At 56.3% G+C, this 27255-nt stretch overlaps 4 protein-coding genes and 1 non-coding gene across 7 annotated transcripts in view; 3 read left to right on the top strand and 2 right to left on the bottom strand.

Moving 5' to 3' along the window:
* The first annotated feature begins 1579 nt into the window (after window positions 1-1579).
* Window positions 1580-3480, top strand: BSND (barttin CLCNK type accessory subunit beta). Its single transcript, XM_068952591.1, has 3 exons — window positions 1580-1841; window positions 2556-2647; window positions 3297-3480. Exons 1-3 carry the CDS (start codon window positions 1665-1667, stop codon window positions 3478-3480), a joined length of 453 nt encoding a protein of 150 aa, XP_068808692.1. The 5' UTR covers window positions 1580-1664.
* Window positions 3481-5358: 1878 nt separating this feature from the next.
* Window positions 5359-5429, top strand: TRNAG-CCC (transfer RNA glycine (anticodon CCC)). Its single transcript has one exon. It is a non-coding gene; the product is annotated as a tRNA-Gly (tRNA).
* Window positions 5430-7677: 2248 nt separating this feature from the next.
* Window positions 7678-9459, bottom strand: LOC138068032 (basic proline-rich protein-like). The gene has a single exon (XM_068952592.1). It carries the CDS (start codon window positions 9457-9459, stop codon window positions 7678-7680), a length of 1782 nt encoding a protein of 593 aa, XP_068808693.1.
* On the top strand, window positions 9279-14334 carry PCSK9 (proprotein convertase subtilisin/kexin type 9). Its single transcript, XM_068953240.1, has 12 exons — window positions 9279-9392; window positions 9468-9659; window positions 10254-10377; window positions 10696-10829; window positions 11120-11261; window positions 11383-11579; window positions 11850-12033; window positions 12132-12302; window positions 12415-12563; window positions 12691-12856; window positions 12980-13164; window positions 13276-14334. Exons 2-12 carry the CDS (start codon window positions 9636-9638, stop codon window positions 13441-13443), a joined length of 1644 nt encoding a protein of 547 aa, XP_068809341.1. The 5' UTR covers window positions 9279-9392; window positions 9468-9635; the 3' UTR covers window positions 13444-14334.
* Window positions 14335-17024: 2690 nt separating this feature from the next.
* Window positions 17025-27255, bottom strand: part of USP24 (ubiquitin specific peptidase 24) — a 70027-nt gene continuing 59796 nt past the window's right edge. For 2 of the 3 annotated variants that reach the window (XM_068953239.1, XM_068953237.1), the window contains 9 exons: window positions 26493-26614; window positions 25840-25953; window positions 25528-25593; window positions 25182-25248; window positions 21991-22069; window positions 21313-21388; window positions 20078-20164; window positions 19652-19762; window positions 19297-19471 (listed from right to left, as the gene is read on the bottom strand). In XM_068953239.1, coding sequence (XP_068809340.1) covers window positions 19409-19471; window positions 19652-19762; window positions 20078-20164; window positions 21313-21388; window positions 21991-22069; window positions 25182-25248; window positions 25528-25593; window positions 25840-25953; window positions 26493-26614 — 785 coding nt within the window. In that variant the 3' untranslated portion in view covers window positions 19297-19408. Of the gene's footprint in view, window positions 19472-19651; window positions 19763-20077; window positions 20165-21312; window positions 21389-21990; window positions 22070-25181; window positions 25249-25527; window positions 25594-25839; window positions 25954-26492; window positions 26615-27255 lie in introns of all 3 variants that reach the window. The other variant, XM_068953238.1, reaches the window with a different exon arrangement.

Below are 27255 nucleotides of genomic sequence, written 5' to 3' on the forward strand. Positions count from 1 at the left end.
GCCAGCGCTTCCCGGAGCGCTTGCCTAGTGCCCCAAATGGGCAGGGTGCAGGGTGGGCTCCCGGGTCCTGCTGCCGGAGAGACGTCCCGCTGCTGAAGGTGGCCGGAGAGCGCCCGCTCCCCCGGCCCTGCCACCTGCCCAGTAGCTCCGGGCTGGGGGGAAGGAGGAGGCACGAACTAAAAACTGCAGCAACTGCAGGAGACGAAGCGGCCAACGCGCTGCTGGGGACCGAGCGCAACGCCCAGGGGACCGGCGGTCTGCTGGAGGGGCCGCGCCGGGTCCTTTTTTGGAGAGAGGAGGTTTTGGGGGGGCGCGGGGAGGCGGAGGGCGCCGGAGGGATGCAGAGCTTATCTGCCCCCGTTGTTCTGCCTTGACTTTTTTCCCCCTGTTCCTTCCCGTTTTGCTTTGCAAATCCCCATCGGCGCGCCGTCTCCCTGCGAGAGCCAGGGCACGGAGGAAGAAGAGCACGTCTGACACCGGCCGGTCCACTTCTCCCACCGTGCGGGTTTACTGCTCTGCCTGTTTAATGCTCTCTCCATCCGTATCGCCGTTGCTTCCACTTTCTTTTCCCCCAATACCGTCTTCCCGCGCCTCGGTTTGTTTTGTTTAAAGATGTTCTTGTGTGTGTGTGTGTGTGTGTGTGTGTGTGTGCGCGTGCACGCACAGGGCATCTCTGTGCATTTGGCAGTTTCAATCGCGTCCTGCAAAAAGGCACCCAGAGCCGCTCGACAGCCTCTCTGCCTGCAATAAACAGCAAACGCCGCCTGCTCCGCCACGCCAACGCCACGGGCGCTCTGATGTGCGGGATGCGTTGCAGGGAGGGCGGCTTGGCACCCCGGCGGCGTCCTCGAACCCGGGCCCGCTGCGGGTCTGAACGGCTCACCTGCCCCCGGGAAGAGCTCGGAGCAGCAGCAGCGGCGAGCGGGCGGGTGGGAACGGGCTGGAGTCGCCCTTGGTCCTTCGGGGCCGAGGAGCCGCTCTGGCGCCGGCTCTGCCACAGCTTTACCCCTTCTCTCGGCAGGTTGGCTGTTCCCACCCCTGAGGGGGATTGTGCTTTCCTCCGGGGGGGCTCCCTGCCCCGGCTGTGTGGTTTACGCCGGGCTGTGCGAACCCCTCTGGGCCGGTGCACGAGCGTGGAGGGAGCCGCGGAGCCGGTCTGGCTCCCGGCAGCGTCCCGAGAGCTCAGGTTGAGTTATCCAAGAAAAGAGAAAAACTTCAACGAGAAGCGGTCTTTCCGGAAAACCATCTTTCTTCGCGTTTGTGCCCTGAAGACGTTTTCAGGGGGAGTTTTTGACAAAGGAATCGCCAGGCTTGAGCTTTGCAGCGTGTCCGGCAACAACCTGCAGCTGCAGGTGCTCTGCTGCGATAACCCCCCCGCCGCCGCCCTGGCCCTCGCCCTTGGCGGCCGCGCGTGCCTCCAGGGAAGGTTATCTAGACGCGTGCCGGGTGGCTTCACCCGAGCGGGAACCTCGGCGTCGTGTTTGCATTCATTACAAACCCATTAAAAACTGGCTGGCTCAGCCCTGGGCAGGAGCAGGCTGCGTGCGCGGCGGAGCGTCAGCCCTTGGCAGCCTCCGCCCAGAGAAACCACTGCTCGCCTTGCCCTGGAGGTGTGCCCCGCGCGCAGGCACGGGGGCACGGGCTTCCCGGCGCCTCGCGTCCCCATGGCCGAGGAGAAGACCTTTCGCTACGGCTTCATCGTGCTGGGTTTCTTCCTGGTGATGGTGGGGATGTTCATCATGAGCGTGGACAAGCCCCAGATTTACATCACCTTCTGCACCTTGGGGATCCTGCTCGTGGCCGTGGGCATCACCTGGAGCATGTGCCAGTGCTACCCGAAGGTAGGGTCCGTCCCGGCGCCGCCGCGGACGCCTCCCCCAGCCCCCTCCCCGCGCGACCCGCCGGGCTCCCCCGGGCTCTCAGCAAGCGGCAGGGAATTAAACACAAGGAAACGCGCTCCTCTCTCCCCGCCGGGAAGTCCTCCCCCTACGGACCACGTCCCCTTTCCGCTACCAAAGCAGCCCAGGGCGAAGCTGCAGCCAGGGAGGAAGAGGGGGGTGAAGCGTCCCCAAGGCGTCCCCAGCTGGGGGGGGGGTGGTGGTGGTGCAGGGCTTGGTGGCTCCGGGGTGTTTTTGGGGAGCTTTCAGGAAAAAACAGGCTGAGAGGAGGGGCTGCGCCGGGCTGGGAAGGGCCGGGGCGAGGGGCCAGCGCCCCCAGGCCTGTCGGCCGCAGACCTGGCCTGCCAGTCTCCTTGGCAGAGGACGTCGCCCGTCACACGTCCCTTCCCCCGGGAACGCGACCGGGCAGAAAAGACTATTTATTTATTTATTTGTTTGTTTGTTTCCCCCAAGGGAGCCCGGCTCTGCGGGAGAGCGGGGCCGCTGCCCGTTTAGCTTAATACCCTAAAAAAAAAAAAAGAAAAAAGAAAAATCCGCTTCCGAGCGAGACGCCCCGAGGTCGAGGAAAGCCTCGGCTGAGGGGAGGCCCGAGGCGGGGGCCGGCCCCGGGTCCTGCTGCCGCCATTTCTTCTGCCCTCTCCCCCCGTCCCTCTGCAGATCACGTTCGTCCCCGCCGACTCGGAGACCGAGAAGTTCCTGGCTCCCCGGCCGGCTGCGCCGCCGCAGGGCCAAAAGCCGGGCCCGCCGGGGTAGGTCGGCGACCCGTCGGGCGGGCGGGTAGGGGAGCGGGCGGCACGAGGGCGGGAAAGGGCGACGCTGCCGGGCCGGGGGACCCCCTTCCCCATCCCGCCGCCGCGTCCCCCCTCCTGCCGCCGCCACCCCGCCGGCGGCCCCCCGCCGCGGCTGGGAGCGGCCCGGCGGGACGGGGCGGCGGCGGGGGGCCGCGAGCAGGCCGCGCTTCGGGCCCAGCCGGGGCGGGAGCAGCGAAGGGGTTACGGCGGCGGCGGTGGGGCGGGCGACGCGCCGGTGCCGGCCCGGAGCGAAGCCCCCTTCACCCCCCGGCGGCCGTCGCGCTGCCGGCTGCCGGCAGGAGCGTCGATCGCTCCCGTCGGCAGAGGCCGCGCCGAGGAGAGCCGCTCGCCTGCGCCACGAAGAAATCAACCGCAAGTCATCGTGCGCCGCTCCTTGAGCAGAGGAAGGCGACGGCGGGGGGCTGGAGGAAGGCTGCGCCTCGGGCCGCCCGCGCCGCCCGGCCGCGAAGGAAAACCTGCCTCGGCCCCCCGGGGGCGGGAGCGTCCTGGGCAAAACCCAGCGGCCGCCCCGCGGCATTTACTGTAAACCTGCCCGGCGAAAGGCCAAACAGCGCCGGCCCCTCACCGCCCCTCCGTCTCCCCGCAGCCCGCCGCCGCCGCTCGCCGCCCTCCTGGAGGAGCTGGACGCGCCGTCGCCGGTCGGCTCAGCCCCCGGCAGCCCCGCGTCCCGCCTCGCCCCCGGCCGGGACGACGACCTCTACTACGGCTTGGAGGAGGGCGCGGACCCGCCGCTGGCCGACGGCGAGCTCCTTTCCGAGGCCGAGGACTGAGCGCCCAGAGCGGCCGCCGGGGGACGCGGCCGTGCCGGCGTCCAGGCGGCGGTGTGGGCGGGGAGGGGGGCTTGGAGCGGGGCCCCCGCCTGCTGCCGCGCTGACCGGACGGGGCAAGCCAGGGGCACGAGGAAAGGGGGGCGGCGAGACCCCGGCGGGCTCACGCGCTTCGGGAGGGCACGGAGAGGAGCTCTGCCGCTGGAGACGGGCTCGGCGCTTCGGCAGGCAGCGACGTCCTCGCGCCGGGCGGGCTGTGCCAGGCGGCGGTCTCGGCGAAGCCCTGTTTACCTCCCCCCTCCCCTTGTGTTATCAAAACCGCCGGGGAATTAAACTAGATCCCGGGGCGCCAGGCGTCTGTCACCCTCCCGCAGCAGGAGGCTTGCGGCGGCCATGGGGAGCGCCGGAGGCGAGCGGCACGGCCCGGGCGAGGCCGCCCGACAAAAATCAAGCCGCGGGCGTCCCGGCCCGCGGGGAGCTGGCGACGTCCTGCCAAGCCCTCGGCCGGGCAGCCGGTAGCGAAGCCCCCCGGCCGGCCGCGCCGCGCGCTGCCCGAAGGCGGCAAGCCGCGCCGGCGAGCGGGCTTTCTGGCCGGCGGCTTCGCGCCTCGGTGACACGTCCGCCGGCGCGGCCGTGCCGTTTGCTCCCCGGCACGTGGCGGCGGGAGCCGGCTGGGGAAGGGAAGATGTCGCCCCGGTGAACTCGAGGTATTTGTGGGCGGCCGCTGGCGGGAGGCTGGGAAGGAAGGAGCGGGTGTTTGCTGAACGGCGGGAGGGCGAGCGCCTGTCCCGGGGCGGGGGGGCTGCACGCCGCGCTCCGCGCTGCGTTTCGGAGGGCGGCACGTAGCTCGGCATCGCTAGCGCACGTTCGGCTTGGGAGCCGAGTCTCTCTCGCCCATCGCGCGTCCCAGGACTCAGCACCGCTTTCGGGCAGCGCAGCTTTGCATCGCCCAGCGCATCTCCCACAGGCAGCCTCGGCGCCCGGAGGACCCCCGTCCTGCAGGATCCCCGACGCAGCCACGGGGGGCGACCGCGCGGCGTCGGCCGCGGTTAAACATTGCGAGAAGCGGGACATTCCTGCATGAAATTAAGGGCTCCGCGAAGCCCAGCGCGGTTTCCGCCCGGGCTCCGACGCGGCTTACGCCGGCCCATGGCGCGGCCCGGCCGCAGCTTCCCCGCGCACGGATCCTTTTCTCCCGCCGGCCCCCCGCGAGCAGACGCACCGCGCAGAAGCGCTGAACCCTCGGAGGCCGCAGGCCCGGGCAGGACGCACAAGCAGCTCTCCGCTGCTGCTCAGGACCCTGGGTTTTTTTTTTACCCAGCTGCAGGTTTTTTTTTTAACCAGCGTCTCGCGGGATGTTACGCCCGCAGGCGAGCGCTGACTTTTTCAAAAGATGCCGTTTCCTAATGGGAAAAACCCGTTGCACGCCAGGGAATTGCCGAGATCCCCTCCGCCGGGCCGGCCGCTCGCAGCGACGCGCCTTGGCCGGCTCCCCGCCGCGCTGGGCCTGCGGGACTGCTGAGCCCTCGCAGGCTCGCTGACGTCTCCTAAGGGCTGAGCCCTCTGCAGCAGCCTTTGCTTCGCTGCCCATAGGAATAAGATTTCTCTCCTGTTCCCCGATTTTCACCAAACTTTGAGCGTGCGAGATGTGCACAGCTCAGCCAAATTTGGCTGGAGCTGCCCCGTGCTGCACAAGCTACCGTCACAAGCCGGGCAGGGGCACAAAGCGACGGTATCTCAGGCACGCCGGGCGATCAGGCGAGCGAGGCTGCGTCCCGTTGGGACCCGCAGTCGCTTAGAGCTGAGAGCGTCTGCAAAGCTCCCGGGAGACACCCACGCGCGCTGGGTCCTCAGCCTGGCGCTGAGCCCTGCACACTCACAGCACCAGTGGTGTAGTGGTATCATGCAAGATTCCCATTCTTGCGACCCGGGTTCGATTCCCGGCTGGTGCAGAGATCACGTCAAGCTTCCTGTGAGTGCTGCGCTTGCAGCCCTCTAATTGTGTAGGTGGAAACCTTCCCCTGCGCTCTGCCGGGCAGCTCGTACAGGACTGCACCTTATTTTTTTTTCCCTCACGTCTACCTTTGCTCTGCAGCTCCAGCTCCCGGGCAGAGCGCAGGCCCCTGCCCCCCCATGCCCCCTCCCCAGGGAGCCAGGGCACAGCCCGGGCCGCCGGGGCCCCGTTTCACCCCGCGCTCTGCCGGCGCTGTCCCGGCAGCTCCACGTTTACCTGCCTGCCCGGGTTTGCGGGCAGCAGCAGATTTACAGGGCCCCCTCCCCACGGGCTGGCGACTTCTCCGCTGCTCTCTCCTCTCCCCCTCCAGACGGGGCTCCCTCCTGCACCAACACCCCAGACTCAGCAGCTCAGCAGGCATCGCGGCCGGTGCCTGATGCTTTTGGCGGCCAGTCTCTTCGCTCGCGGTTTGCCCTCGCGGCATGGCTCGGAGCACCGAGGTGGCCAACAGGGTACCACTGCTCCCAGCAGCAACAGGGATCCTTGCTAGTGGCTTCCCACTGTGCTGAGACGGGAAAGGGATCTACCGACGACAAGGTCCTCAGTTTTCAGCTGTTTCCGAGCGTGCTCAGGAGGCTGGAAAGACTCTCTCCGCAGACAGCCTCTCCTTCCGGGGCTGGGGACCTCACGGGCCCCCCGCACGGGCGCTTTGGTTGGGTATTTACACCGAGGGCTCCCTGACGTTGCTCCATCCGTCAGGCTGGGGCACGCACGGGGCAGCTCCGCAGCCCCGGCAGGCAGCCGGGGCCGCCTCGGGCTGCAGCTCCTGCAAGAGAGGAAGCGACTTAGAAGCAGAGAGAGCCTGGCGATGCGGAGGGAGCCTGCCCGCGACACGGGCTCCCTCTTGGCTCCCTTGCCCCCAAAGCGGCGTGGGTGCGCCGGCTGCTAACGGAGGCACGGCCGTTTTGGGTTCAGCACGGCGGTCCATGCCAGATCCTCCGATCCGCAAATAAGCCCCTAAATGCAGGATCCTTGTTATTCGGAGAAGCGGAGCACTTGCAAACCTCCTCAGTGCAGCGCCTTTGAAAGCGGGCTAGTTTCTATCTGCTGCTTAATTACCGGTTTAATAGGTCCCCCGTGTCCGGCGGTGTTAGCTGTGTGGCGCAGAGATGCCTTAGTGGCGCCGGCCGAGCCCAGATCCCAGCACTTCCCCGCGGCTGCCGGCTCCATCCTTGGCCGCTCGCCTCACGCTCCGCCGGACGCCTGGCGGCCGCGGGGCTCAGGCGGGCCGCAAAGCGGGAGCGAGGCGCATCTCGCTGCGGCGCGCCGGCTCCCCGCCGCGGCCCGCGGCCTCGCGGCTGGCGTCACGCGGGACCTGCCCTTGCCCCTTCCTCCGTCTCGCTAACGAGTCGGTTTAGCCAAGCGCTAACGAGCGGCTCCGAACCCGCGCGCCAGGCCGCTTACCCAGCCGTAGGCTCTTGCCACTTGCTTTTAATTTGCCGCTTGCAGCCAGTGCTGGCTGAGTCCTGGCGTCAGGGCCTTCTCCGCCTGGAGCGCGAACCGGCACCCGGGGGCTCCTGGAAACACTAAAACGTATGAAGACGTAAAGCTTTGTGAGCAGAGAGCCCCTTCTTCTCCCCTGGCCCACCGCCCGCAGCCAAGGTGGGTCCCGCGGGGCTGCCCTTGCTTTGAGGAGCTTGTGGACCAAGTAGTTGATCTAAGAATGGCTCTCTGCCTGGAAACCAGGGGAAACTGAGGCACGGGGCGGTGACCTTGCCAAAGGTCAGCAAGGACATCGGGGGCGAAGCGGGAGCAGAACGGGGGTGTCGGGGCTCCCTGCCGCAGACACCTCTCCTATGTGCAAAGAAATAGTGAGAGCGACGGGGAAGGAGCAACCGTATCACTGGGAGGGGGGGGGAAGAAAGAAACATGTGGAATGTGTGATGACTCCGTAAAAAATGTGCAAACAGGATTAAAAGCCTTCATGAGGATTCGTCTCTGAAGTAAGCCAATAAGGGAGACATAAAAGGTTTCAGTCCCTTCTGAAAACAGCCCTTTAGCGCCGGCGATTTACTTGCCACAACTCCCAGCACACGCACAGTATTCTTGGGCAGGTCGCAGGACAACTGCTGCAGGAAGGGCCGCTCTGCGCAGACCCAGCAGCATCCCTCCTGGCCGCCGGCCGCCGCGACTGGCCGCCTCCCTGCCCGGCGCCCTCGAGGGGCCCCGCTGCCGCCCGTTAATGTTTAACCGGCCCGGTGGTCCGATGGCGGCGGCGGTGGCGTGATCGCGCCGGGCACCGGGGGGCGGGCGGGCAGCGGCGGGGGGAGGCGCCCGTGCGCGGCAGCCTGCGCGCCCACTCGCGCTGCGCTGCGCGCCGAGCTCGGAGGGGGCTGCGCGGTCCGAGGGGCTCCGGACTCCGCGGTCCGAGGCGGCTCCGCGGTCCAGGGCGGCTCCGCGGTCCGGGCGGGCTCCGCGGTCCGAGGTGGCTCCGGACTCCGCGGTCCAAGGCGGCTCCGGACTCCGCGGTCCGAGGCGGCTCCGCGGTCCAAGGCGGCTCCGCGGTCCAAGGAGGCTCCAGACTCCGCGGTCCAAGGCGGCTCCGCGGCCGGAGGCGGCTCGGTTCTCCCGGCTGCTCTCTCCGCGGCCGGAGGCGGCTGCGCGGTCCAAGGAGGCTCCGCGGTCCGAGGCGGCTGCGGACTCCGCGGTCCGAGGCGGCTCCGCGGTCCAAGGCGGCTGCGCGGTCCAAGGAGGCTCCGGACTCCGCGGTCCGAGGCGGCTCCGCGGTCCAAGGCGGCTGCGCGGTCCAAGGAGGCTCCGGACTCCGCGGTCCAAGGCGGCTCCAGACTCCGCGGTCCGAGGCGGCTCCGCGGTCCGAGGCGGCTCGGTTCTCCCGGCTGCTCTCTCCGCGGCCGGAGGCGGCTGCGCGGTCCAAGGAGGCTCCGGACTCCGCGGTCCGAGGCGGCTCCGCGGTCCGAGGCGGCTCCGGACTCCGCGGTCCGAGGCGGCTCCGCGGTCCAGGGCGGCTCCGCGGTCCAGGGCGGCTCCGCGGTCCGGGCGGGCTCCGCGGTCCGAGGCGGCTCCGCGGTCCGAGGCGGCTCCGCGGTCCGAGGCGGCTCCGGACTCCGCGGTCCAAGGCGGCTCCAGACTCCGCGGTCCGAGGCGGCTCCGCGGTCCGAGGCGGCTCGGTTCTCCCGGCTGCTCTCTCCGCGGCCGGAGGCGGCTGCGCGGTCCAAGGAGGCTCCGGACTCCGCGGTCCGAGGCGGCTCCGCGGTCCGAGGCGGCTCCGGACTCCGCGGTCCGAGGCGGCTCCGGACTCCGCGGTCCGAGGCGGCTCCGGACTCCGCGGTCCGAGGCGGCTCCGGACTCCGCGGTCCGAGGCGGCTCCGGACTCCGCGGTCCGAGGCGGCTCCGCGGTCCAAGGAGGCTCCGGACTCCGCGGTCCGAGGCGGCTCCGCGGTCCAAGGAGGCTGCGGACTCCGCGGTCCGAGGCGGCTCCGGACTCCGCGGTCCGAGGCGGCTCCGCGGCCGGAGGCGGCTCGGTTCTCCCGGCTGCTCTCTCCGCGGCCGGAGGCGGCTCCGCGGTCCAAGGAGGCTCCGGACTCCGCGGTCCGAGGCGGCTCCGCGGTCCAAGGAGGCTCCGGACTCCGCGGTCCGAGGCGGCTCCGCGGCCGGAGGCGGCTCGGCTCTCCCGGCTGCTCTCTCCGCGGCCGGAGGCGGCTGCGCGGCGGCGGCTGCTCGCTGGGCCCCGCGCCGTCGGGCCGGTCGGGGCGGCGGGGCCATGGGCCCCTGGGCGCCGGCGCTGGCGCTGGCGGCGGTGCTGGCGGCGGCGGGGGCGGCGGCGGCGGGGGAGCTGGCGGCGGAGCTGGTGCAGGCGCTGAGCCGCGCCGACGAGGCGGTGGCGGTGACGGCGGCGGCGGCCGCCCCGACGGGGCCCGGCACCTTCCAGCGGGCTGCCAAGGTGAGGAGCGGGCCGGGGCCGGGGCCGGGGCTCCGGCAGGGCCGTGCTGACCCCCGGACGGTTGCATCCCCGCAGGCGGCGTGGCGGCTGCCCGGGCGCTACGTGGTGGTGCTGCGGGCCGAGAGCGGCGGCGCCCAGGTGGAGGGCACGGCGCGGCGGCTGCAGGCCCGCGCCGCCCGCCGCGGCTACCTCACCGAGGTGCTGCACATCTTCCGCCACCTGCTCCCCGCCTTCGTGGTGAAGATGAGCAGCGACGTGCTGGACATGGTACGGGGCGCCGGTTTCGGCAGGGCTGCGGGCGGGAGCGGGGCTGCTTCGGGGGTGGCAGCGCCAGCCCGAGCGTGCTCACCGAGGCCCGCAGGGAACGGGAGCTTTTCCGCTTGCAAAAGTATTGTTTTAAGCTCTTGGTCGGGGTTCTTGCCGCGTTTGCAAACCTGCATGCTCCAGGGCATAACTAGGCTCCCCAACAGGGGAAGGAGGAGGAAACCTTCCCCACGGGTGGTTTATTGCGCAGCTGCCTGCATGTGGTTTTTATTTGTTTAAGTTTTTTTTTTTTTCATCTACTTCCCAAGCGCCAGCTCCTGGCCTCTGGTCAGAAAAGGGTAACCCGGCCGGGTTGCCTGGGGTTCCCTTTGAGATAGCAGCTTCAGGGTGGCGAAATCCAGAGGGAGACACTGGCTTTGCACCCGGCTTCCTGGGGGCTGGAAGGTGGCGAGCGTTTGACCCGCGGTGTGAGCAAAGCAGCCTGTGCCTGGCACGTCCCCACGGAGATCCCGGGCAGGGCAATCCCACGGGAACTGGCTGCCGCCAAACTGGTGTTTGGGGCCGCGCCGCGGACGCTGGGTGCCGTCTCCCCCGCAGGCGCTGAAGCTGCCGCACGTGGAGTACGTCGAGGAGGACTCGTACGTGTTTGCCCAGAGCATCCCCTGGAACCTGGACAGGATCGTGCCGGCGCCGTCCAGGGCGGGCGCCTACAGCCCTCCCAGTAAGCGCTGCCTCTGCCACCCCCGCGCAGACGGGCGGAGGAGGGAATCGCGGGGCGCTGGGGGATTTTGGGGAGGGGATGTCGAGACGCCTGCCTGCGGGGCGGGCAGCTCAGCTGGGACGGGGAGACGTGCGCTGACCCCCATCTCCCAACCGCGGGGAGATGGAGATATCTCCTCCGCAGGATGGTGCAGGTCTGGGGCGCTTGTCCCCTTCTCGGGAGGGTGCGAGGTGGCCATGGGGAGGTGGTGGTGCGAACGACCTTTTGGGGCTGACCGCGGTCACGATTGCCTTTTCCCGCCGACCGTGTCTCCGGCAGATAAAGGGGATCTGGTGGAGATCTACCTGCTGGACACCAGCGTGCAGAGCAACCATCGGGAGATCGAGGGCAGGGTGTTTGTGACCGACTTTGAGAGCGTCCCCGAGGAAGACGGCACCCGTTTCCACAGGCAGGTGAGCGAGGCCGCGGGAGCCTGGCACATCCGGCTCTCTCCGTGGTGCTTGGGGCAGCCCAGCGCTAACGCAGCCCTGGAGCAGACCGGCCGGCCGCCAGCCCGTTCTGCCCACTTTCCTCCTGCTACACGGCATCGGTTTTTTTCAATCTTGCAAGCCCGCAGCCCAGACGTTTACTCTGCGGCGGGATTTAACGGGTGCAGAGGGCGACGCGTGCGCGCGGGGAAGCTGCGGCGTTGCACACCCGCTTCGACGCGATGAGCCCGGGCGTAAAAGGGTGTCTCCGGCAGGCCAGCAAGTGCGACAGCCACGGCACCCACATGGCCGGGGTGGTGAGCGGGCGCGACGCCGGCGTGGCCAACGGGGCCAGCGTCCGCAGCCTCCGGGTGCTCAACTGCCAGGGCAAGGGCACCGTCAGCGGGACCCTCATCGGTGAGCACCCCGTGCCGGGAGAGGAGAGACCTTCCTGCCCTTTCCCTGCAGGCCCCCAGGAGCCACCTGCACCGTCCCCGTCTTGCAGTATTTTTGCTGACCCTCGTGTTGCTCTTTCCAGGCCTGGAGTTCATCGCAGCGACGCTGGAGGCCCAGCCCTACGCGCCGCTGGTCGTGCTGCTGCCCTTCGCCGGCGCCTACAGCCGCGTGCTCAACGCCGGCTGTCGGCGGCTGGCAGAGATGGGGGTGGTGCTCATCGCGGCCGCCGGTAACTACAAGGACGACGCCTGTCTGTACTCGCCGGCCTCGGAGCCGGAGGTAGGGGAGCCGAGACCTGGGGGCCTGCCGCCCTTCTGCGGGGCGTCTGGGTTATTTCCGCGCTCTGTGCCTCGGTTTACCCGGCTGGAGGACGGGGTTGATTCGCTGGGGTGGGAGCTGCCTGGGGAAAGCCCGCCGTGCTCGGCCGACGGGGGCTGCGGGTCCCCGGCGCCGCGGCCGTCCGGGGACGCAGGCTCCGCTCGGGGCGCCAGCGTAGGCGACGCGCCGGCCCAGCGTCCCCTACCCGCCGTCTGTCTGCCGCCGCCGCAGGTTATCACGGTCGGCGCGACCAACAGCCGGGACCAGCCCGTCTCCATCGGCTCGCTGGGCACCAACTTCGGGCGCTGCGTGGACGTCTTCGCCCCGGGGGACGACATCATCGGCGCCTCCAGCGACTGCAGCACCTGCTTCACCTCGCAGAGCGGGACGTCGCAGGCGGCCGCGCACGTGGCAGGCGAGCGGGGGGCCCCGGGGGCGGGCGCCGGCGGGGGCCGTCGCCCGGCGGCGCGGCTCCGGGGCTCACGGCCTGCCGCTGGCGCCTCCTGCCCGCAGGCATCGCCGCCGTGACGCTCAGCGCCGCGCCGCGGCTGAGCCTGGCCGAGCTGCGGCAGCGCCTGCTGCACTTCGCCGCCAAGGACGTCATCAACGCCGCCTGGTTCCCCGAGGAGCAGCGGCTCCTCACGCCCGGCGGCGTGGCGCGGCTGCCCCCGGCCCTGCCCCCAGGTGAGGAGCCCCGGCGCAACGCGCGGCCAGCGGGCGGGCCCCGGGCCGGGTTGCGGGCTCCGGCCGTCCCCGCCGCGCGCTGGGCTGACGTTCGCCCCCCGCCCCGTTGCAGAGCAGCGGCTGTACTGCCGCACGGTGTGGTCGGCCCGCTCGGGCGTCACCCGCCGCGCCACGGCCGCGGCCCGCTGCGCCGGCGCCGAGGAGATGTTCAGCTGCTCCAGTTTCTCCCCGAGCGGCCGGCGGCTGGGGGAGCACCTGGAGGTGAGGCCGGGCCGGGGGTGTGTGTGTGTGTGTGTGTGTGGGGGGGGGTACGGGCGGCGGGCACCGCCGGGCACCCGCGAGCATCCCCGCCGCCGCCGTCGCCGGCTTGGCGCTCTCTCCGCGCTAGGAAAAAGACGGCGGGAAGGAGTGCGTGGCCCACAACGCTTTCCGCGGCCGCGGCGTCTACGCCGTAGCCAGGTGCTGCACGCGGCCGGCGGCCGGCTGCCGGATCAACGCCAGCGCCGGGGCCGCCGAGGGGGCCGGCTGCTCCGCGCGGGACCACGTGCTCACCGGTAGGCTGGGGTCAAGGCCGAAGCCCGGCGCGCTCTGCTAGGGGACCGGCTGGGCGCTAGCTCCCTTGCGGCCCAGCTCTGCCCCCCGCCCCCGACGTGGCTCTCCCTCCCTCCCCTCGGCAGGGTGCAGCTTCCGTTCGGCCGCCGCGGCGCTGGGCGACGGCGGCCGGCCCCTCCTGGGGCCGGGGAGCGAGCCCCACCGCTGCGCCGGGGGGACGGCCGCCGCCGCCGCGCACGCCTCGTGCTGCCCCGCCGCCAGCCTCGAGTGCCGGGTGAAGGAGCAGGCGCCGCCGGGCTCGGCGGAGAAGGTAGGGACGGGGGCACGGCCCCCCCAGCGGGAGCCGGGGTACCGGCCGCCCTCCGCCGCCCGGGCGGCCCGCCAAGCGCGATGTCTTCTCCCCCCCATCCCCGGCCGTTAGGCGACGGTGTCCTGCGACGAGGGCTGGACGCTGACGGGCTGCAACGCCTACTCGCCGGGCGGCGCGGCGCTGGGGGCCTACGCCGTCGACGACACCTGCGTGGCAGCCGGCGGCGCCGGCGGCAAAGCGCCGGCGGCCGTCGCCATCTGCTGCAGGAGCCGGCGCTGAGGCAGGGACGAGCCGGAGACGCCGCCGCCGCCGCTGCCCCGGCCCGGCGGGACGGCTGCTGGGCTGCGTCGCGGTGCCGAGCCGGCGGGGCTCGGCCTCCCTCCGCGACGCCCTTCCTGCGGCTGCCGTCCCCGGCGTGGCCGCGGCGGCCCCCGCGCGAGGCGCGGAGGAGGGCGATGCTCCCCGCGCGCGGCGGCCCCGGGGGCCGCGGTGGCTGCGATGGGACAGGGCGGGTGGCAGCTGCCTCGGGGAGGCTAGAGCGGCCCCGCCACCCTTTCCCCGGCGCGCGTCGGGTCTCTGTCAACGCGTTGAGTACCTACGCCGGCTCTAGGCTGTTTGGTCGTGTTGGCACGCAGCGCGTGACGAGCCCACAGCCTTTCCGAAGAGGATCGCGGTGGGGATCGCTCCTTCCTTTCCTGACTGGTTGCCGATTCGATTGCAGCTAACCCAGCTTAGCGCCTGGCTAATTGTAGTTTAGCTGTTTTAGGCAGTTTTAAAGTTGCCTAGTCACGGCCTCGAGAGGCTCTTTTGCTTTTTAGTCAAGTGTAAGGGCTCCAAAGAGTCTTGCTTGCTTAGTATCAGATTTTAATTTGCATTGCTACGGTACAAGCTACTGCTTCGTTAGTGGGGTTGTGTTGTTGGTGCTGAAGTGCAAAGCTAACGGTCTGCTGGTGTTACGCCTTGCTTCAGTCGTTGCCCTCTCAGGGCTTCCCGAGATGCGTAGAACTGCCTGTAATTCCTTTTTCTTTTTTTCCAAAGAAAAAGAAAAGCTTTCATAGTGCTTTGGTTTTTACATTTGTATCTGAAATATTTATTTGGAGTTTTATAAATAAACATTTTGTAAGTGTCTTTTTAAAATAAAATTCATAGACCAGTGCTTAGTAGGTACGATCTGTGGTGTGGCTTAACGTGCGTCCCTTTGGGGAGGCGTGCGGCGGAGCTGCTCTCCTGTTTGCAAGCCGGAGCTGGCACCACCGCGGCAGGAGGCGGCTGTCCAGGTACTTGCGTTGCTCGGACGAGGGAGCGCTGCTGCGGCCAGAGCCCAGGCCCCCAGGCCATCGCCTCCGGCTTTGAACCTTGCCTCAGGTAGCAGGAGCACCTCAACGACTGCTGGTGTCTCAGAGGTCAGCGCCAACAGCAGGGACACCTCTGCCGTGCCAACAGCTATCTGCGCGTTAGGACTGGTGCAGACACCGGGGCTGATGCGTCTTGGCACGCGTGCATGCAAGAGCAGCAGCAGAAGTTTATTTTTAGAACAGTGCTGCGGTGCAGGAGTGTCCACTTACGGAAGCAAACCATCTTCCAGCTTCGGGAAACGTGCCCGTAAGCTTTTCGCGGCTGTTGCTAAGACACTGGCCTTCGTTCCTGGCGATGTGATGGGGTGGAAGCATTGGTTGACAGGTGAAGCTCGAAAAGATGATCGAAAAGAAATCGGCAGCAGCAGTCCAAAGCTAAGAACTAGCAGAAGCTATCAAAGCTGACTCTCACCCTTTTCTCTCTTTTTTGGGCCTCTCCTGCTACCACAACACACAGTTTGCGTGGTGTTATGTGAGGACAGGTGAAGAAATCAGGCCTGATGTTGTAAGGTTAGCTGTCAAACTTTGGCTTTTCTGGGTTGGGTGTGTTTTCCTCCCTTAAAACGCCTTTTACAGAGACCTTACTACAGCTTTAATCATCAAGAGAAGACAGAAGTCCAACAGGAAGCACCACTTTAGAAAGTTTAAGCTATTTCTAACTTGTTACATAGACAGCAAAAAACCCAACCCCAACTGAAACGCATAATTACGTAACAGGCGTATATAATTACAGCCCATAAAATTATCAGCTATAATCTGAATTTCACGTAGAGGAAAAAAAATCTTAGAGGGATGCTAACACAAAAGAGCTCCCGAATAGTTTTGACACTCACTGCGGGTAATTTTCAGCAATCTAGATGCTTGGTCTACTCATTAGGCTGTAACCTCTCAAACTGCGCATCAGGTATTTTCCCTCTGCTGTCTGCCCTGTGAGAGGGGAGGATCCTGCCGCCTGCTACCCCAGCCGGCTCCCAGCTGAAGGTGGCACCTCTGCTTTTTCAAGTTCCCAGGCGACAGATCTATACGTTCTGTGCATCAGTAAGCCAGATTTCACAGTTTATTTCAAGTATGCCTGTGTAAGCCTGGTGGAGGGAAACAATATTAAAGCCAAATTAGCCCTTGCTTGCTACCTTGTGTGTCAAGCGTGGTGTAGGCAGAAAGATTATTCGTATTTGTTCTGGAGCACAAACTTAAAAATGGCAATGTACACCTGAAGGTCTATGGACTTCTGGGTAAGAAATAAAAGGAAACCTTTCCACTTCGCTGCAAATGCAAGCAAAACCACCAGAGGCCAAATGCTATTAGTCAAGAGGGAAGCAAACGGACCACAAGAGAAAGCTTAGAAAAAGGCCTTGAATCCAGGTGCACTGAATCGTATGTACCAGAACGGCCATGCCTTACGCAAAGCATCAGGCTAGCAAGCAGCACAGGGACAGTCCTCGGGCCCTGGCCTACCCCTGACCATGAACAGCACCACCCATGACATGAGAGTATTTTGGAGTGCCTTGTGCACACTGGGCCTTTCCCAGGGCCCTTTCCTCAGTCCTAGTAATAGCATGTACTATGGTGAGCACCTGGTAGCAGGCAAGGACCAGCATTCATTTGATGGTAAGAGAAATTTGAGACGAAGTGCAGGATAAGGCTTTAGCAGGGGGCAAACCGCACCTGCTGCAGCTGTTAAAACCTACCAACCTTTTTTTTTTTTTGCTCCTTTACCTGTCATTTAGGAGAAAGCCATGTTGATCTCAGGCAAGCTGTGAATAGCGTGATCAACACAAGCAGCAGGTCATGTCATCTGCGATACCCCATCTGTTCTCGCAGGACCGGCACTGCCAGTGGAGATTGCAGTCTGGGCCATGCTTGAAAAATAATTATTTGTCCTTAGACTGGAGGGAGGAGGCATCTGTAAGTGACACAGAGTTGGGACAGCAGACCTATCTGTAGCTACTGGTTCTACTTGGGGTGTGTGTGGGGGGGGGGGGTGGGGAAGATGACCAGGAAAACTATGGTGGTACTACTAGAGGGAAACTATTGCTACAGTGGTATTGCTGCATGTCCATCTTGAGGTAAGAGATTTTACTGTAAGACGGCGGCTGCGCTGCTTTCCGCATCATGCACCAGCAGCAAAGACAGTATTAGTGCCAGTCTAGAGCTGCAAATCTTGTTATCTGATGCACAAAAGCCAGTCTAATCCATGACTACAGGCATAGCCAGGATAAATCTGTCTGCTGAGAAGCAGCAGACTAATTTCTTCTCTCCAGGAGAAGAAACTGCATGCAGATACAAATGTGACAGTGCAGGGGGAATATGCCACAGTGTAAGGACATGCAGCAGAACACTTCTGAAGGCCATTCAACTATTTCAATTTACTTTGGACAGCTGCCAAAAAGGTGAGTAGGGTAACCTCGCAGAGCTTGTTATCTGAAGGACTGGCCTAAGAGGTTTCAAGATAAGAGGATCAACAAGACACAGCACAGTGTATGCACAATCTAAAGATTACACTAGTTTTCTGTGAAAGGAATAACTTTATTCCATTGACCAGGAATCCCAAGACTGTTCATCAAGCCTGCCTTTTTTTCCAGTGCCAAATGTCTATGTATTAATTGGACAGTATCTCTCCAGAGGCTCACAGGCAGGCTGTGGCTGCTCCTCACTGAGCATTTTGTAAGCCGTATAAAAACATTTTCATCCAAAAAGATTGGCAGTAAAAATTACAACATAGAAATGCATCACAATTTACACAAAAACTAGTTTTGTTGAACTCTATTTTCCAAAAAATAATCTTCAGCAGGTTCAAATGACAGCAGCTGGAAACCAAAATTGACCAAGTATCATCTTATTGCAAATTATAACCATTGGCTTTGTACAAGCATGAGCAGAACTATGAAAAAGTTGTATTGGTTTCAAGTATACCGTGGTGATGAGCCATCCTGATGCAATTCTCCCATCAATGCTTCTTTGGGCTTGCAGTAAGTGAGGATGTTGTTTCCATAGGAAATAACAGGAACCTGAAGTGACAATTGGTGCCAACCCACAGGAACATCACCAGCTTCTTCCGTCACCATCACCGCTGTATACTGACTGCTTGTGATGATTTATGACCCATTACAAAGTATCTTTGGGAGGGAGGGGAGGGAAGGTAGAAGGGGTATCCATAAGAAATGAGTTATTCAAAATTAATTAAAACATCACATTTAAAATGTCCCAGCACATTATCAGAAACATTTATAAAATGCTAACTCTGCCATGTGTCTATGAAGACATTGTTTGGAAAAAAGTGAGATTTACTACAATGCCACCCTTACTTCGCGCACACAATTTATGACAACGGTTCTCTTAACCCACAATAAGTTATAAAGCTGTACAGCTGAAATCAAATCGGATGTTCGCTTCCAACAGTGAAATGACTGCTTAATTTCAATATTAGTGCACAACAGTGAAAAGCTGTCTGCTGCTTCTTGTTTCAGCAACAGTGTGTAAAAAGAAAAAAAAAAAAGGCACTTTTTGGCTGGTTGTGCCTTTAACTTGGCAAATTTATCCGTTCTGGAGGTACCTAGGCACTCCTAAAGATCTCCCCCATTTCTGTGCATGTTTGTTTATATAATTTTTAAAGTAAGGCAGAATCCATAAATAAAGGCAAAAGCAGTGCAGAAAATGTGACAAACAAAATGTACAAAATATGAAGAAGCACATGGCACAAAAGAAGCTAGTATCCAGAACCAGAAATCACTGAACTGCATCTGACATGGAAAACAAAATTGCTCAAATCATCCCAACTGGTTTCCAGTTGTTTATGAGCAAATCAAAAGAGCTGTGGTATTTTAAATGTTGCCTGGTCAAGTGAAAATACAAAGCCAAATCTTTCTTTCCCCGTGTTAAAATTGCTATAAAATCTGCACAACAGTGTCCCCAACTCACTCAAGGAATTATTCATCATATACAACCAATACCAACTTTCTCAGTAATTTCAAAGCATAAGCAAGTGATTGCAGATCACATGATTGAGACCACATTTTATTCAATATGTCTCCAAAGATTAAAAAAATTTAATGAGTAAAACTGCAACAGAATTCCATGTTAAAGTGCTTTTTTTCTTTTAAACTACCCATTAATTTTTTTTTTTTTTTTAGTCCACCAACATCCTTTCATAAACACCTGCATACCTAGAAAACAAAGCTTTTCTTTTATTGCTCTTCCCAATTTTTGGTGGTTTTCAGAAAGTTACCAGAAAAGATGACCCATTCCAGAGTTCCTTGACTAAACCATTCTGTAAGGAGTCACTGTCCTTACAGAGCAAGCTTACTAAACCTGCTCATAAAGAGCTTTACAAATTAACAGGGAGACATATTAAATACAGAAGTCTTTATGTAAACTGAGTCTTTAACTAATATTTTACAATGAAATGTAAGTCATCACACATCTTTACAGAAATTTGAATATTCCTATTCAGTATTATCAGAAAGATTAAAAATTTGCCCTCCATACGTAAGGGCAGTCTGGTTTTTTTCTGTATAAAAACCAAAAGAATTTTTTTTTTTGCAGCATCACAGAAAAGCAACAGTTTTACATTCACTCATTTAATGTTCACATAAAAATTCAACCACTAGCGTTTGTGTACTTGATAAAAATCTTCTTGACAAACTTTTCGGTGTCTGGACTGTCATAAGCTACTGCAGGTGAAGATGCAGTTTTCTAGAACATGTATCGATCTGAAGCCTTCATGGCTGAAGAACGCTGTTAGATTTCAGGGAAACACTCTCCTCCAGCAGTCTTATAAAGCCACTTCTCTTCCAGACTCTTCCAATGGCATAAGCAATGGGACTCCAGTTTCAAAAGGTACCAGGCATTAAATATTTGAGTTGATCTGCTCTTGTGTTCATAGGTATCCTCTATGGGTCAACATCATCAAGGTCACTTTTAGGCTCACCAATCATCATAGGAGACTCTGAGCCCTTTCAATATACACAGGAGGTGGGGGGGGGGGGGGAGGAAAAAGATATCGCACATTATTTGTAAGGCACACAACTATTATGTCTACATTCAGTGACAGTTCTGACCCTGAGACCCAGGAACATGTTGTCCAACAGAGAGTGAAGTAACAGAAGACAAACATGTTCTTATTTTATGGTTACCTGCTGCAGATGTCTGTCTCCATTCTCGTTGGCTGGACTACTTTCTGAGCCATTACTGCTTCCAGATTGATCTTTCTCATTCAACAAGGCTGTGGCATAGGCCAGGGTGTCCTGTGTTGGAAACAGTTCAAGAGACGCTTCAGGAGCCATGGTGATACCTTTATTTCATAACTACCATTTTAAAGTTGATTCTAAAACAATGTAGCTACTGTACTGAAATAGCTGGGTCACCACAGGTAGTTGTGAGGTATTGACTAACATTTGAGGGTTAGTTTTTCAGAAACAGCCACAGGATCCAGGCTTGGAAGGGGAGAATGGTCTTAAGGGCACTGGAACATGGCAAAGTTGCCAAAAGTGTCACTAACTGAAAAGCAAAAAAGAAAATAAAACAAGTGTAACACTGCCTTGTAGGACTGTGACACATACCTGTGCTGAAATAGTGCGCTGGAAGGTTTTCGCAGTTGATGTTTCATTGGATACGTTACTCTGTGGAGCCCAGTAATGTTCAGACATCTACATAAAAAGCCAAGACAGACAGAGAATTGCAGTAAACGTTCTACATGCGTAAAGCCTCATCCACTAGTCATGGCAGATGAACTAACAAGCCTGGAATAAGGCTCCTGAATCCTTTGGCAAAGAGATGGAGATCTGGAGCACTGGCAGATGCACACTTTTAACGCGACTGGAACAGTTTCAAGGACTACTACTGCCCCTCAGCAGCAATCCAGTAACTAAATTTGGTTACTTGGTAACCGTACACATGTGCAAGTTACTGGAGGCCAGCTGAAGGGCAGTGATCCAGATTTTCAACAGTGGTTTACATAAGCCTGTTTTTACTTTATACTGGCTCAGTAGGACTGCATCCAGGCTCTGTCAGTTCACTGTGTTTCAATCAAAGAGCGGTAACAAATTACACTGCATGCAAGCATATCACTAATTCTACTTCCAGTATTCAGTAAAATATTAGTTCATGCATCTGACCTCATGTTATTGCCTGGGGTAGAAGCTGTCGGGACAAACAGGCAGCCTGGACCCCTAGTGCTTGCAGTGCGCAGAGGCCAAGCATGGCTCTTCTTGACTGCAGAAGGCAGACCTGGGCCAGTTCTGCCAAGGTTTAAGTTCCAAAAGTGTCCTTGTGTATTCATTAAAAATGTGCTGCCCAACTTATGTTACGTTTAGAGGGAAGAGCAAAAACTACATGTGCGGGAGGAAAAAACTGTATCTCTTCAACAGTTATGTTCTGTGCAAGCTGCAGTGAGTCTATAAGGAATCCACTCCTTTAGGTGTTATCCTGCATCAACACAGAGGCAAAGGAAAACTGCTTTTTTAAAAAAAGTGAAGCCTTCTAACATAAATCCTTTGGCACTGAAAGCTTGCCACATGACAAGGAATGATAATCATGACTCTTCACACTTGGTTTTATTTACTGTGCACACATAAAAGCCTGTAACATATGGGGACTGGCTGAAGTTTTCAAATATACCATACTTAGCTGCATCCAAATGGTCCTTAGAAGAAATGAAGCAACCTGCATTTTGTTTTAAGAAGTACCTCAAAGAGCCATATAAAGAATGTAAATTATGTAAGTCTCATTGTTTTTAAAAAAAAAAAAAAAAAGCAGCAGAAGCAGCAGTTTCTCTGTAATTTTACAGCCAAACTACCTTTTTCTGTAGCCACTGCACAGCCCAACTCCAGTGATGGGAACTCTCCTTGAAATAATCTTTTGCAGTAGGGCACCTTGGAAATTGAAATTATATTCATTATTCATGAACAAGGCATTCCGGCAAAATTGAAAAAAAAAAAAAAAATCAAAAGCCTTTCTTTGTGCTGCTACTTTCTCTGGGCATTACCATCACTGCAAACTCTGACTTAAACTGTACAGCTTTATTACTGAATTAGCAAGAGTGATAATGTCTAGTAAAGTTTACACAATGTAGTTTAATACATAGATTCATGTATTTCAGAATTATACCTCATCAGAACACATGCCAAACCCTAAATAAAAAGAATTTAGGAATCATACTATTTCAAAAATCTAGAACAGCTTTCTTGTATGCATTTTGATCTTAATGTTGGAATCATACTCTACAGCATGTAGCTGACCTTTGCCTGTATAAACAGCTACTGTTGGTTATGACAGGAGAAATCCACCTTTAGCACCACTCAGAAAAGATTTCACTTCATACTGTGGCAGGTAATATTAAGACCTTTGAGCATTGCTTACATTACAACAACATAACCTAAAGCTGAACAAGGTAGTAAGAGCAGCAACTTAAATAGTCACAGATAGGTCCAAGGTAGAGGTGAGGTTAAACTCTGTAACACATATCATTACTCACTTCTGAGCCAAAGTAACAAGGAACTTGACACACTGATAACAACGACTGCTGTCCACATGGTTGCTGTGGTGCATCAAAGCTGTGGGGAGAAACGTAAGGATTAAAAACAAACCAACCAACCAAAAAAAACCCCTAAACACACACACACACAATTCAGATTTCTGTGTACCTCCCAGTCTGGAGATATAAGAAAGATGAAGTTAAAATCTTAACCTGGCAGTGGAAGTTATTTCTATAAATGTTAGCATGAGTACGTGTGTTATGTGTACTGCTGTATTCCTGACTGTTCTGAGTATTTCCAGAATTCTACTGGATTAAAAATAGATCAAAGTAGAATTCTTTCATATGCAGAACATGAATTTTAAACAGCCCTTTCCTACACCTCTAATACAGTTATTCTTCCCCTATAATCCATTCTATGTTAGATAATTGCTACGGTTACATCTATCTGAAAAAGTCCATTGTTCTAAACCAGCATAAAGGGATCTGATCACCAGCTTCCACCGAGATCTAAACTTGCAAAGCTAGAAGAATGTTTAAAGGTTCTTCACACAAAGTAGCATAGCAAAATTGACCAGCCAAGAACCTCTTCTAGGGGAGATCTGGACAAGATGACAAGCCATGCTTAACCAGGAAATGCTTTATACTGTGGAATTCCCATATCCCGTAAAAGAATCCTTTAGCTGAGGAGAAACACAAAAATTTCCATGAAACTGCCCCAACCAGATGTGCTACTCAGAAATTGCTCTGTCCGTATCAGTAAAGAACACTGTAGTGAAACCTCTAAAGCAGGCAAACAACTGGTAGGGAACTGCAAATTGCCAGTTTTTCTACTCTCAGCACAGATGATTAAAATTACAGTACTGGCACACTGCAAATTATGCACATCTGCAGCAGGTAACGTCTTTTCATGGAAAACTATTATTTGCTGACTTCCCTTCTTGAAATGAGACTAGCCACGGTGACGGATAAGCCATGGTCCACATGCAACGAAACTGGAAGCTGTTCAATGCTGTTGCTAGGAAACTCCAAGGTAAATCTACAACTTTCACTCCCAAACCCCACAGCATTTCTTGTAAAAAAGGTATGATTTAATAGCATAACGTAATGAATTTTAAACATAAAAATCTAATTGAATAATTGCATCTCTCCTCTGAAAAAAAAAAAAAAAAAAAAGAGGGGGTCATGCATTGACCCCAACTGTAGAAGACGATCGGTTCAAGTGGGACCAATCTATCTAGAAGTAAAAGAACTACATGGCTATTTTCTCATATTGAGTGTATTTTCTTCTATGAGTCACAGATGGAAACTAGTAAACATAAGAGCACTGATGCAGAAAAGTAAAATAAAGAATGAAGTTAAATATTTCTTCTCACTAAAACAGAATCTGAAAAGGTGAGAATTGCTTCACAATCTGAAGCAGCTTCACATCTAAACAAACATCTGTAAAAGAGATGCCCAAGCTGCACTGTTTGATTAGAGGTGCTCTCTGAGCACCATGCGGCTGCTTTACACACTTCTCTTACTGGCAACAGCACTGCTCCTGACTCATATGAAATAAGCTCTCATTACTTCTGGGACTTTTTCTTCCTCGTGCTGTTGAATGCTTCTGTAATTTCACTTCACTAAGGTGCCTGGATCAAATAGGGAGACAAAACTTTGTATGAGAGGTGACAAATGGGACCCACCTGCCAGATTATGGAAGTTATCCTATAGTTAATAGGATCAGCATGCTTCCATGCTGAACCAGTAACTTTTTACAGTAATTATGATACTGACCAAAAAAAAATTGGTAATTTCTTGAGATATGTGGGAGGTAAAATTCATTTTTAAGGTTACAGGATTCAGAGAGTTACTCTGTTGTGGTAATCCAAAGCACAGCAGACTTCCTGCTGTAAGGGCACAAACATCTCCATGACCAATCTCGATGAAATAACGGTAACAGAAGATAGGGACGGAAAGACTATCAACAAGACAGCAGTGGAGACTATGAGCTCAAAAACCATTACCACAGCGGTTTGTGAAAGTAAAGACAGGGTTTCGCAGCAGAAGCAGTGTCCTATAGCTCTAAGATGACTAACAATGAAATGATGAAACAACCTGCTTGTGATGCTTTACGGAAGGTTGAGATGCTTTTTAAAGGCTGAAATCCCTGTGCTGTCTGAACTTAGAAAAATTCAGATTAGACTTGATTATTTTCTTAGCAGTCCTGGGATCTCCTTTTAGTGGCAAAGGACGCTACCATCTCATGCCAAGTAAGATGTGAACGACAGCAAGGGGAGAACAATGATTACTCAAATGCGCACATGGAGAAAAAGAGAAAGAAGCTACCTAAGGGCTCTTTGGAAAAACACTCAGAAAAGTAAAGCAGGAAATCCCAACTAAAACCAGTGGCAGCAAAAGACTAGTTCCTTCCTACAGGTTCAAAGAACTGTTTTCTTCACAGCTTCTCCCCATTATAGGTCTAGTTATGCCCGCTTTGATAGTGAAGGTTTACTGAACATCCGATCTGCTCTTTGCCATTTCAAAGCACAGAGCTGCAGTGAGCAGCAAACTGGCCAACAAGTCACCATCGGGCAAGCCAGGAGGAAGGGATGAACGTTTCAGGTGCCAGAGCACTTTCATCACAAACACTTAAAACTCAAGGGACCCATTTACCATGAATTTTCTTCACTGCTTTTCTCTCTCCATCCTTCTCCCTATTCCCCATAAAAGTTAGAGAAACATGGGCTGGAACATATATTTCTTGTTTAGAAAAAATGCTATTTGAGATGCAAGTGAACAAACTATTTCTAATACGCTAACTGTTTTTCTTTCCTCGTATACACACCCTGATCTGCTCCTGATTTCAGCAGGTTAGCTCTCTTACTAGCCTCTTGGTTAAGGTTCCTTAATGTCACTTACTGAAGTACGTAAGTATCACTCTTCTCTGGTTTCACTGACTGCTTTTCCTGGAGAAAGTTTTTTTTTCCCCAACAAAATTCCTTTACAGCTTCCCATTACCATGATATTCCAATGCTTGTTTTAGTTTCTATTGATTTTCTGGGGGGAGAGGGGTGCAAATAGCATTAAGTTGGCTTTCCTGAGAAGTAGAACAGTCTAGACAGATTAGAAACCAGAAGACCAATGAACCATCATCAAAACAAGGGTCAGTAGGAGAGAGGCGCATGTTCACACACCGGCCTACTTACCTATTAATCCATTTTCAGTCTCAAAGGCAAATTTGATGCGCTCTACTTGTAAAGGGTCTTCAATAACCTGTTAAGAAAGGAACGGGGCAATAGAAGTTGTTAATGAAACCTATATCTGAGCTATGAAATAGTTTTAACCACCTCAGCATGAAAAACACAAGATTTGTAAAGTTTCACATATCACTGCATTATCAAGACAGCAGTTTATTAGACAATAAAAAGACTTACTGAAGTATCAAAGATATGTGGGTGTTATAATTATCACTGCAGTCCTGGCTTTTTTCCATTATGCATTGACACAAAATTTATCCTGTGCTTAATGTACAAGTCTTTACCCTTCACCTACCAGTATCTCATGGAGTAACTGGAATATGTTTTTCAGTTCATGAGGTGGAGCAGTTTCCAGCTGAGTCTGCATGCATGAAATACAAAGTTACTTAGACAGTAGAATACGCTGATGATGCAAAGAACATTACCAGACTTTGCAGCTTTTGAGAACTATTTTCTTTAGCTTTTAGAGTTTAAAACAAATCTAATGAAATGTACTAGGTGTTCCTCTGAAGATTCCAGAAGCATTATAACCCACAGGATACAGTAAGACAGACCAAAGCCTAGAAGAAACATCTAGGCTAAAAGCCTCTCTTGATTACCTCCGTACCTTGATGAAAAGCAGCACAGTGAAGGAAAAGTGCTCATTGCAAAAGCAGCAGTATACCACCATCTCAATGACAACTGACAGAGATCCAGTTAGCTCTCGTAAAGCATACATCACCTAATGGAAAGATGAAACAATCTCAGACACAGAGATACGATTATTTTTAAGAGATGGCTCAAGGTTTTAATAGAATGTTAATCTTTTCCAGGAGAGATGCAAGTTTTTGCTCTCCCCCACCCCCGCACCAGCGTGGCTCAGTGAGCTGAACCCCTGCCGTCACGACACTCCAGTCAGCTTCTGCTGCCTACTTCCAAGGTCTGGTCAAGCACGATCCGTTGAGTCAGAGCAGTTCAAGTTAGCACCTCTGGCTAACTTACAGTAATGGAGTGCATGGGCACTTGCAAAATGTGCTCAGCTGACTTTGTTGGCAACTTCTTAAACCCTCTGACCAGACCCCTAAGCTTAGGGATACACTAGTAGGAGAAGGTGTCAAGAAGGAATTGAAATCGACTCCTTGTGCTGGCTCAAAGTAATAACCACATACTCCCCAGGTGGCTGCTTTTTAATATGCCATTTTTTTTAACGTAAAGGTTTTTACAAAGAACAAGACAAGATCAGCTTTTAGGTTCAAGCAAGGCAGAATAGGGAGCAGATACCTCCATTAAGTATGGCTTTCCCTCAGACAGGAATAACAAGGCTTCCACTTCTTCATGAAGGGTCAGAAGCGGACCTGAAGTAGTGATGCTTAGAGGTGGACGCTGCTTAAAGAGACCAGGAGCTATAATAGCAAATACAAAAACAATCCACTAATAAATTAGATTGCTCTGCACACCTTGAAAACATTGCTGCTCAGTTTGGCACCATGTTATCTCTAACAACGTTCATCTCAACTAGTTTGCAGTTCATGTAGTACCACTCCGAGTAACTACTACTTGCATGCAAAAAGAGCCACTTACATTAGTGAAAATATAGGGGAATGACGTGCTAGAAGTAAATAGGAACGTTTTGGCTTTGGCCCATTAACACTTTCAGCTTTAGTATTACTTCCAATCATTGCTGCACATCCATCGTATGCAGAACGCTTACTATCCTTCTGTTACTTTAAAAAGTTAGAAAAAAAAGTCCTTCAAGGCAATGAACATCTCACTTCATTTCTTTTCAATCCCTATTTGGGTATCACCGTCTTTTTTAAGAAATACCTAGCAGAATAAGTGTTATACTGCTTGTTATTCAGTAGCTTGACCTAAGCACTCCCCTTAGGATTAGAAACAGACACAGCAAACGTAGGCAAAGTACAGCCTGGTAGTCTGCAAGTCTGTCCCCAGACATCAAAGGCACAGCTCGATTCACTTATGTGAGGAGAGCCATTTGGGGCATATGGAAAAACAGGGCACATTAAAAAAAAAAAATTAAAAGAGC

Source organism: Struthio camelus, chromosome 8 (genome assembly GCF_040807025.1).
Source record: "Struthio camelus isolate bStrCam1 chromosome 8, bStrCam1.hap1, whole genome shotgun sequence".
Taxonomy (NCBI): Eukaryota; Metazoa; Chordata; class Aves; order Struthioniformes; family Struthionidae; genus Struthio; species Struthio camelus.

Coding starts and splice junctions, on each gene's coding strand:
- BSND (XM_068952591.1), top strand. CDS start 1,665: ATGGCCGAGGAGAAGACCTTTCGCTACGGCTTCATCGTGCTGGGTTTC. Junction 1,842..2,555: donor TGTGCCAGTGCTACCCGAAG/GTAGGGTCCGTC, acceptor GTCCCTCTGCAG/ATCACGTTCGTCCCCGCCGA. Junction 2,648..3,296: donor CAAAAGCCGGGCCCGCCGGG/GTAGGTCGGCGA, acceptor GTCTCCCCGCAG/CCCGCCGCCGCCGCTCGCCG.
- LOC138068032 (XM_068952592.1), bottom strand. CDS start 9,459: ATGCAACCGTCCGGGGGTCAGCACGGCCCTGCCGGAGCCCCGGCCCCG.
- PCSK9 (XM_068953240.1), top strand. CDS start 9,636: ATGAGCAGCGACGTGCTGGACATG. Junction 10,378..10,695: donor GGGCGCCTACAGCCCTCCCA/GTAAGCGCTGCC, acceptor TGTCTCCGGCAG/ATAAAGGGGATCTGGTGGAG. Junction 11,262..11,382: donor CGTCAGCGGGACCCTCATCG/GTGAGCACCCCG, acceptor TGCTCTTTCCAG/GCCTGGAGTTCATCGCAGCG.